This window comes from Antedon mediterranea, chromosome 8, assembly GCF_964355755.1.
Source record: "Antedon mediterranea chromosome 8, ecAntMedi1.1, whole genome shotgun sequence".
Taxonomy (NCBI): domain Eukaryota; kingdom Metazoa; phylum Echinodermata; class Crinoidea; order Comatulida; family Antedonidae; genus Antedon; species Antedon mediterranea.
The window spans coordinates 1,979,794-1,989,762 of record NC_092677.1 but is presented as its reverse complement, the minus strand read 5'-3'; the positions used below and the strand labels follow the sequence as shown (position 1 = coordinate 1,989,762).

At 34.1% G+C, this 9,969-nt stretch overlaps 2 protein-coding genes across 2 annotated transcripts in view; both read left to right on the top strand.

Annotated features, from left to right (window-relative positions):
* Positions 1-338: 338 nt before the first annotated feature.
* LOC140057239 (dihydrofolate reductase-like) lies at positions 339-2,364 on the top strand. Its single transcript, XM_072102810.1, has 5 exons — positions 339-537; positions 775-927; positions 1,302-1,428; positions 1,687-1,793; positions 1,918-2,364. Exons 1-5 carry the CDS (start codon positions 443-445, stop codon positions 1,991-1,993), a joined length of 558 nt encoding a protein of 185 aa, XP_071958911.1. The 5' UTR covers positions 339-442; the 3' UTR covers positions 1,994-2,364.
* Positions 2,365-5,957: 3,593 nt separating this feature from the next.
* Positions 5,958-9,969, top strand: part of LOC140057855 (tyrosine-protein kinase JAK2-like) — a 28,399-nt gene continuing 24,387 nt past the window's right edge. The window contains exon 1 of the mRNA XM_072103619.1: positions 5,958-6,154. The gene's annotated coding sequence lies outside the window, so the exon portion shown is untranslated. The remainder of the gene's footprint in view (positions 6,155-9,969) is intronic.

Here is a 9,969-nt window from a genome sequence, read left to right as displayed (position 1 = left end):
ATGAATAGTGTTTTAAATAGCTGCACTTACTCAATTTATAGAGCACAAAAAAAACACAGATATATGTCTTCTGGCGGCGCCTACCATTTTTTACTATTTATCTGATCGATTTTCATCATAGGTTATTGTTTTCTTCTCTGTAGACCTGCAATACATTTAAATTTATTTTTCATCGTAAGTATGATCTGTTAATATTACAAAAAATGTCACTACCATTCAATAAGAATTAGGAAGTCAAGGTGTCGTATCCTCAAAAATAATTCCGAATAAATTACAGCTTGGCGCGCCATACGTGATTGAACATGTCGACTTACCAGTATGGTATATGTCATATACCTCCAAAATTAATAGTACAGTACCGGTAGTACTAGTAGTAAACGTCTAGAGTCGTCGTCTCGCATGAAATTGGAAAATCTGCTTTGCGTTTAAAGATATTTAAAATATGACAGAAATGAAGAAAAAAGTAAATATGATAGCTGCTGTGTGTAACGGTTTAGGCATTGGCTACGGTGGCAAACTACCCTGGCCACTGATAAAGTAAGTCTAGCTTATTATAATTTACTTGCTAGTATTTTGTTGTACACTGGTATTATGTAAGCCAGTATGGAACGCCATTCAGGCCATATATATGGTTTATGATGGATACTGTAAGTTTCATTTTTGTTTTGCCGATTGATCTTAATCTTTCCTTCAAGCCATGATTTAATTGTCGTTAGTATTGCCTAGCTGAGGATCTGTTTTGTTTGTTTAATATCGATATATTTAATTTTGCAGAAAAGATCACGACTTTCTAACAAAATCTGTGACGAGTGTTAAAGATGAAAGTCGACGAAATGTGGTGATAATTGGTCGGAAAACAATGATATTTGACGCAGAATGTAAATCATTCCCTAATGTTATAACAGTAGTTCTCAGCAGAACAATGCAGTTAGTCATTCATTTATTGTTTTTCCATATTTCGTTTCCTTAAAAAAAGGGATATTTTAATATTATTGTTGTAGTTAATTAAGGTCTTTGATGGGAGGGGTGGTGGAAACAAGGATATTTCGGGTGGTTTAGGATCGACACTCGACAAAAATGAAGCTGTGGGAAGCTTTGAGATGAATGCTGATCTACGCAAGAACAAGCGGACCGCTGACCAATCATGACGCGATGATCTGAGCTGTTGCTTGTGATTGGTCAACTCACTTGCGCTTGCGCTGTGCGTTGCGTTGGATACAAGCCCGGAACCAAATTCTACCCAATAATAGACCTAATTAGGATGATAGATTAATGTCATTGTTCTTGTTAATTCGTATCAGAGAAAAGCCATCGTGGACTGACTACCTCTGTCAATCATTAGAAGATGCCTTGTCATTGGTCAATAGCAATACTTTATCCAATCAAGTTGAAAGTGTTTGGATTTTGGGAGGAACTGAATTATATAAGGTAATAAGGTTTATCGCAAATAGATTGATTTCGCGAGGAACGTCAATTACACAATGCATGATGGGAAGGGTTTGGGAGCAAACGTCACGACCCGTAGTGCAATCAAACAACAAATCACGTACGTACGCGTCGTGACCTTTGCTCCCAAATCCTTCCCACAATGCGTCGGGCCTTTTGCGATAAAGTAATAATGAAAAGGATAAGGTACCTCTTACGATTTCACATAAAAACATTTAGTAAAACTTCTTGCATTTACAGATTGGTTCAAAATATTGTGATTTTATTTATTTAACAAGAATTTTTCAAGATTTTCAATGTGACACATTCTTTCCAGAAATTGATTGGAGCTCATTTATCAAAATTAGGTAAAGAAAGTTCTTTTTTTCTAACCATTATATTTATTTTTTATTTAAAGTAATACTGTTTGCGCTTATTTTAGTTTTAATATTTTTATATTTTTTAATAAATTATTTCTTGTATTTTTTTTAGAGATCCAGAAATCAATGATTCTGAACAAATTGACAATGATATAAAATTCCAGATTGAGGTTTACAAAAGAAAGTGATATCCATGCGTATACAGTATATAATTCCTATCTTCTTTCTGTTGTGACACGTAAAGGTCTCAACATATGGGCGGCACCAGAATAATTTATTTTAACACACAGTCTCGGGTTATGATATTTTGAATTATTAATAGTAAGGGTCTATAATACAAGGTAATGGTAAACGCCATATTTTAGTCGCAGTATCATTTGGGTTTTAATATAATGTAAACAATTTAAGAATATATTTTAACATTTTCGTTTGTAAATTTATGATAAAATGTAAGAATAGATAACAAGTGTCTTGACGAACAACTTTTAAGTAGATTATTTTATGGAAGATATTAAAATATTTATATATAAAATTGATTATAAAATGCACTCATAATCGTTCTCAATTCTGTGTAAGTTCAAACTCAACTCCTCAAATATTGCTAAAAAGGACCAATCATGTACGGTATTAATATGATGCGCACGCGCGCGTATTCATGATTTTAGGATGTGGTGATAGAGGCGCTGTTCTTGACGGAGTCGTAGGTGTGAGGCTACTGCAAAAATGTTTTTATAATTGTACGTGAAGGCTATTATTTTGCTTGGTTCTCGTGGATGATCAACACAATGGCGTACGTGTAACGTATTTAAACAATCACAGTTCGCCAGTTGTGTGATTGGTCAAATTACCGCATTGCATGGGAACCATGCAGCTTCGACACTGTTTCTAGGTGAATTTGCGCAAAACGAACATTGCATGCTGACGTCATGATTAGTTTGCTGCAACCTCTACGCGTCAGAAACGCTTTTGCGAATTATTTCCTAGTTAAAGAAATCGGACCCATGAGGTCTTTCTTTTCAGAATTCGGAACAGTTTCTCAGTAAAAACATTTGAAAGCTTTAATGTACAGACTATTGAAACGTGTCATCAATCGCTAATCGATAATGATTTTAAAAGTTGGTGTGAAAGTGCATTGCCTTGTTAAATGATCTCGGCGGCGCTCAATCTCCTTTGCGGCTTTATTTCATTGTATATACTTAAAAACTCTAGGAATACATAAATAACGACAGACTATCATACGAAACCAGCACACATTTAAATTTAACACGAGAAGTCACGTGACGACAAACAGCCAATAAGACAACCTAATCTTTCATTGGCATGTCCATATAAAATGTCTACGTAAAATGAAGTAAAGACAAACAAACAGTAAGCAACAGTCATAAATCCTGGAAGCCTGTATGCGAAGAAGAGAAGAAGTATTAAAATATGACAGAAACGAAGAAAAAAGTAAATATTATAGCTGCTGTGTGTAACGGTTTAGGTATTGGCTACGGCGGCAAACTACCCTGGCCACGGATAAAGTAAGACAAACGTATTATATCTACTAGCATGCATTATGTTTACACGTAGTCTAGTCTATTTTGTTTTACATTTAAGTAAATTATCTCTGTTTTAATTAGTTTTTTTTTAATTTTCTTTATTATTAGAATTTTATTGTTCAGCCATTCTTATGGTTTGGAAGCAATAAATACAGATTTTGATTTGCTTTGATTTGACCAGTATCAATATCAATTGTATTATCTGCAACATGGCACTATTAGTGATGATAAGTAATTAAATATATTTAGTATTTTATAATGTTATTTCATTTTGTAGAAAAGATCACAACTTTTTAGTGAAATCTGTGACGAGAGTTAAAGATGAAAGTCGACGTAATGTGGTGATACTTGGTCGGAAGATAGCGATGCTTTTAAAATGTTCCAAATACCCAAACACCATAAAAATAGTTCTTAGCAGCAATACAGTTAGTCGTATAAGTTTTTATATTTCCTTTTTAGGTTATATGCTTAGAATTGAACTACTTTAGGGGTTTTGAACTACTTTAGGGGTTAGAATTGAACTACTTTAGGGGTTAGAATTGAACTACTTTAGGGGTTAGAATTGAACTACTTTAGGGTTTAGAACTGAACTACTTTAGGGGTTAGAATTGAACTACTTTAGGGGTTAGAACTGAACTACTTTAGGGGTTAGAACTGAACTACTTTAGGGGTTAGAATTGAACTACTTTAGGGGTTAGAATTGAACTACTTTAGGGGTTAGAATTGAACTACTTTAGGGGTTAGAACTGAACTACTTTAGGGGTTAGAACTGAACTACTTTAGGGGTTAGAATTGAACTACTTTAGGGGTTAGAATACTTTTATTATTAAACTTTCTTACATTTATTACAGGTTGGTGCAAAATATTGTGATTTTATTTATTTTACAAGAATTTTTCAAGATTTTGTATGCGACACATTCTTCCGGGAAATTGATTGGAGCTCATTTATCAAAATTAGGTAAACAATGTTTTTTTCTTTTCAATATACAGTACTTTTGATTGGTTACCACTAGGACGCAACGCAAGTGAGTTGACCAATTACATCGCTTGTTGATTGATTACGCTTACGTTGTGCTTATTCTTGCGTTGCGTCGTACTGGGAATTTTTTAAGTAATACTTAAAATGAACTTGTGTTCATTTAGTGTTCTTCATGTCTATTTATTACCAAGCTCTATTGTTAAATATTTACAATGGTAACTTAATTGTTTTTTTTTATAAATTTTATTTTTAGAGATCCAGAAATTGACGATTCTGAACAAATTGACAATGATATTAAATTCCGAATTGAGGTCTACAAAAGAAAGTGACATCCCATAATATGGACGCTTAATTTATACCACTTTTTTCGCATATATCGCGTAAAGGTCTCAACATATGGCAGCAGGCACCGAATAATTTATTTTAATACAATCTTGAGTTTATGATATTTATGAATTGAATTATTAATAGTAAGAGTATACCATATAAGGTAATAGTGTCATATTTTAGTATTAATAACAATGTAAATCGTTCATTATGATACAGATACAGTAAATTTGCAGTTAAAAATTAAATAAATTTAATAATATCTAAAATGTATGCGTGGGATGTGATTGGTCAATATTTGCGTCATCAAGGGTTTCCACCACCACTAAGCGAGCGCTCCGCACAACCGTCACACGAAACGAACAAAATTATGAGATTATGATGAATACGCGCGAAAATACAACTTTTATTTAGAAAGAAAATGTGAAAAAAAATCTGACAATCTCCTTCGATTTCCTAAAACTGTACACTTCTGTCGGAAAGACAATTTGTTACTATAAATGCCTCCGTTTGATTGTTGTTGCGTACAGTATACATCATGGTGATAAAGAAGAACTTAAAACATAGGACAAAACCGAACAAAATATGATAACATAAAAATCAACTATGTTTATCTTATTAAAATATTTGTTTTATGCTGGTACAAGATACAAGTTTACTTTATTGTAAAAAGTTTACAATTTTGAGATATGTTTTGTACCATAGTAGATCATTAAATAATACAAAGTGATACATTTTTAAATAAATGAATACAAGTTACTATCTTTTAAAGTTGTGATTAAATAAATTACATGCTATATATACATTGTTGAAAATCTGAAACAGTTTGTCGAAATTGTTTTCTTTGTCAGTCTAGCCCTTCCTGATCTGCTAATAATAATAATCTGAGTGTGGGTGGGTTGAGTCTTGTATAATTGAGCAGAACTTTTGTTATAATAAAGAAAATAAAATTTTTCGTTACACAACATCTTTAAACTGTTTCTTACATGCGGTTTTAAGTGACCATAAATGTATAGAGTAAATATTGTTCGTTTAATCCAACACGTACGTATCATCTACAAAAAAGTACCTATTGTTATTTCCCGTGTGCCAAACGATCGTTGATGGCTTTTTTAATAATTAGACTAATTTTTGTTTAATCCAAATTAAATTGTTTCAAATATTATTAAATAATTAGTTGATAGTGTTTAGAAAGAAGTACCCCCTCTGTCGCCGGTTGTTTATTATGTTGTTGTGTTTTTTTTCAAGATGTCATTTCCGCTCTAGAGAGAGCTGAGAGAGAGAGAGGAGGATCGGCGGCATAGAGGTTTTTTAGGTCATTGGTTGTGCTATAAAAACATCAATCAGTTTTTGTAGATGGTAAAATATGTTATTTTTAAGCCTTTCATGATGGTATTTGGTTATTTATCTGTAGATGCTTCAAGTCAGTAATTAATGGTGCCAATTACAACATTCTAAACATCCAAATTCAGGCGTGGTGTTGTTGAAATTCTCTGTAGTAGGTAAGTTAAACTTGAGCCTAGCCTAGCACAATTTTTCTTCTTTCTCTATCATTTCAAGCGGCGTACATAGTGTACTGTACGCGCCCCGGCCGGGCCCTGTGATTCTGTGCATGAAGGCTTTGTGAACTCTACCCTGGACCTAATATTTCATTCCACCTTAGACTCGTTGTTGGTAGAATTATTTTATGATCAACCTAGGCCTCTAGCCTATATTCTTGTAAACATTTATACATATTTCCTCATTTGTAAATTGTAGTCCTCTCTCTATCTAGCTAGGCTAGTACTAGTATAGTCATGCCTACCTAGGCCTAAGCCTAGCTAGACTCTACTATATTAGCTAGGACTAGGTAGGAGGCTACGCTAGCTAGGCCTGGCCCTAGGGCCTAGGCCTAGCTTGAGGCTCTAGCAAGCCAGTCTACTATGCTAGAGGTTCTATCAGTTTTTGTAGATGGTAAAATATGTTATTTTTAAGCCTTTCATGATGGTATTTGGTGCAGGCCTCTAGTCAATTGACAATTTTCTTAGCTAGACTTTCTACTGTAGGTCTAAAAACCATTTAATAGGCAAATTATTACAATGGTAGGTAGAAAATGATGATGCATTGTTAAATTTATATTTATTTATTTTGTACCTAGAAAAAAGTTTCAAAATCAGTTATTAATTTAATTAGAATAGGTCTCATTGATATTTGTACATTGATTTCTTTGTCAATTGTTGAATAAACCTATAGGCCTAGGCCTAATCACTATTGTGGCAGATTTTAAAATAAAACTAATTGTATTTAAAATGAACAATTAAATATCCAAATTATAAACATTATGTTTAAGCATTTGATAACACTTTTCTAATAACTGTAATGTACTCATACAGGGATGTCACCACGCTGGTCGGCGCTGGTCGGCCCCGTCCAGCACTCAAAATTTCCGACCAGGATTTACAGGCTGCCGACCACCACTATTATTTATTAATCATTACGATATTTATATTAGGCCTGGGCCTTACTAAAATTCGTACTGAAACATTTTACCTAGCACATCGTTAATTACAGACAAGCTAGCCTCATATAGATAAGACAAAAGACTACAGCAAATGTTTCCGTGGTTACGTACGTTACTTTATTTGTAACACAATACCAGGCCTACCCTGCCCTGGCATTCATTGTTACAGCTTGTGAGTCATGGCGAGCAACGTGCTACACAGCACAGTGTACAAGTTTAAAGTTCACTTAGCGACCATTCAAGCGTTTTATTTTGCACAGATTAAAAATACAACAAGTACGCAGTACTTATGTTATACCACCGAATTATTATGTTATGCCATGTTTCTTATTTTGTGAATATTATATATGTTAAAAGTGCCAGTAAAATGAGATCGATTTACTGTAGAATGAAGTAAAAATAAAGCAGACAAACGAAAATATAAACTGTTTTTTATTTATTATTATTATTTTACTCTAAAAACACTGAATACATTAACACTAAAGAAAGACAAAGAAATACGTACGGCACAAAGACAACAACAACCACGCGCGCAGCGGCAGGGGACTTCCCCTGCTAAAACTTACTGGACTGGACGTCCCTGGATAACTTCAGGTTGCTGAACTTCAGTTAACCCATAAACACGTGTCTGTTCTTGCCGGCCATGCACTACATGCTTGCCGCACAGTTGTGAAACAACAAATCCGGAATTCGCGAATACGCTAAAAAACTCTCGCGCAAAAAACACAAACATATTATATTGAGCAACAAGTAGTAAGGTCTAGGCTAATAATTTATCTACAGTATTTGATTAGGGGTTAGGCCTAAATAAGGAAGCGCCTGTTTTTGTGGAATTCAGATTTTGGGGCATCTATCTAAGCCTTAGCTAGGCCTAGTGGTCGTAGTATCCACAAGGCTAGGCCTGACGCGATCTATTGCTATTCATTTTCATTTCGTAAGCGTTTTTTTGTTTTCGCGAATATTAACGGCGACTCCCCGGTGGTACAAGGTTAGGCCTAGACCTGACGCAATTTGTTGTTATTTATTTTCATAATTCTTTATGTTTCGCTAAAATAACGACAAACCCCGGGGGGTAACCCCCCCCCCCCCTGGGGGTGGGCGGAGAAATTTGGCGACCGGCACTCCAAAAAGCTGGTGACATCCCTGCTCATACTGTAAACATCTTAGCTCTAAGGCTAGACCATTTTTTGTTACCAGAAGAAAATAAGGTCAGTTCTTTAATATTGGTTGGTTTAAAAAGTTCATGCAGTCACATTTCCACAGTAATCACATACAAACTCATTTGACTGGCTGGATGGTGGTGTAAATGTGCCAACACATCTCAGGCTTGTGACATTTTTGCTGACTTATACTCACCATGTTGTGTTGAGTATAAGAAAAAAAATACGGATGGAATATGAATCGCACGAATAAATTCTTCAGTGGAAAACAGGCTTTAAGCTCTGTCTACACTGTCAAACTAGTTCTGACAAAAAAAAGTGTGATATGCCCAAATATGGTGGTGATTATGGTACAGTATGCCTCAATATGGTGGTGATATGCCCAAATATGGTGGTGATATGCCCAAATATGGTTGTGATAAGTCCAAATATGGTTGTGATAAGTCCAAATGGTAGTGATGCAAATGACAGAACCAAACTTTACTCACAATCGTCTTTATGAACCATTTGCTAAAGGAATCCATCATATTATATTTTTTTGGTTAAGCTATCATGTTATTTTTGTGTTATTTTTTTCGTTTTATTTTTGTGGTCACAAAGAATAATCATAATGTAGTTGAGGTCAAAAATGTCAGTGTAGGTCTATTTATAACTTACATTATATAGTAACGCAATCTGAATAATTGCAAACTTCATGAAAAAAATATAATATAAAGGGAAGAGTGGGTTGTTACATCATCCTTGCTGACCTTCGACCTTTGTGGTTACTTGGCATAAGACATAGACCCTATAATGAGGAAAAGCAGACAATACTGTATTGTTCAGTTTAAGGCCGTTTCCCTTATCATAATGATTTCCTATGGCAGTAGAGTAACATGCACCCTTTAAGTCTGTTTTCACCATAGGAGAATTAATTCGTATGGATTGGCCATTCCTTAGCTGTGATTGGTTGCAAAGTTTTCCGCGTCACAATGAAGTAATTGAAATATGAATTGCGCGAATAAATTCTCAGTGGAAAACAGAATTTAAGCTCTGTCAAAAAAAGTGTGATATGCCCAAATATGTTGGTGATATGTCCAAATATGGTGGTGATATGTCCAAATATGGTCGTGATATGTCCAAATATGGTGGTGATATGTCCAAATATGGTAGTGATATGACATCATCATGTCTATATGTGGGCACATTACATTTCTTTGTTGAAAGTTTGATAAACCTGTACTGCTGTATTTTCTGTATTTCTTATTCAAGACATTTAATTAATTTCATACTTACTGATTATAATAAAGATGAAGTTTGGAATGACATAAATTATAGTAGATCACGAGGCATCAACGACGACATCACTCACAAGACACATACAGACTGATTTTGGCAAGAGATTCATGAGCATGTGTGTTGTACATAGATACTAGGTAATTGAGTAGTGAAATGTGTATATTTTGTCACATTACACTACAGACAAATAATTAAATCCCTGAGACCTTTAGTATTTATTTATTTATTCTTTCTTTATTCTGCAGCAGGCACTTTCAGTACTAGTGCACTGATTTCCAAAGTGGTACAGTAATTGAAAATATAACAAACATAATAAAATAAAGACAAAGAGTAATTGAAATATACATTAAAAATAGCAATCAATTTTAGAAAACAAAAA

Excerpts from the sequence above, each read along its gene's own strand:
- LOC140057239 (XM_072102810.1), top strand. The coding sequence starts at position 443 with ATGACAGAAATGAAGAAAAAAGTAAATATGATAGCTGCTGTGTGTAAC. Across the intron at positions 538-774 it reads CTACCCTGGCCACTGATAAA|AAAAGATCACGACTTTCTAA; the intron begins GTAAGTCTAGCT and ends TTAATTTTGCAG. Across the intron at positions 1,429-1,686 it reads GAGGAACTGAATTATATAAG|ATTGGTTCAAAATATTGTGA; the intron begins GTAATAAGGTTT and ends TTGCATTTACAG.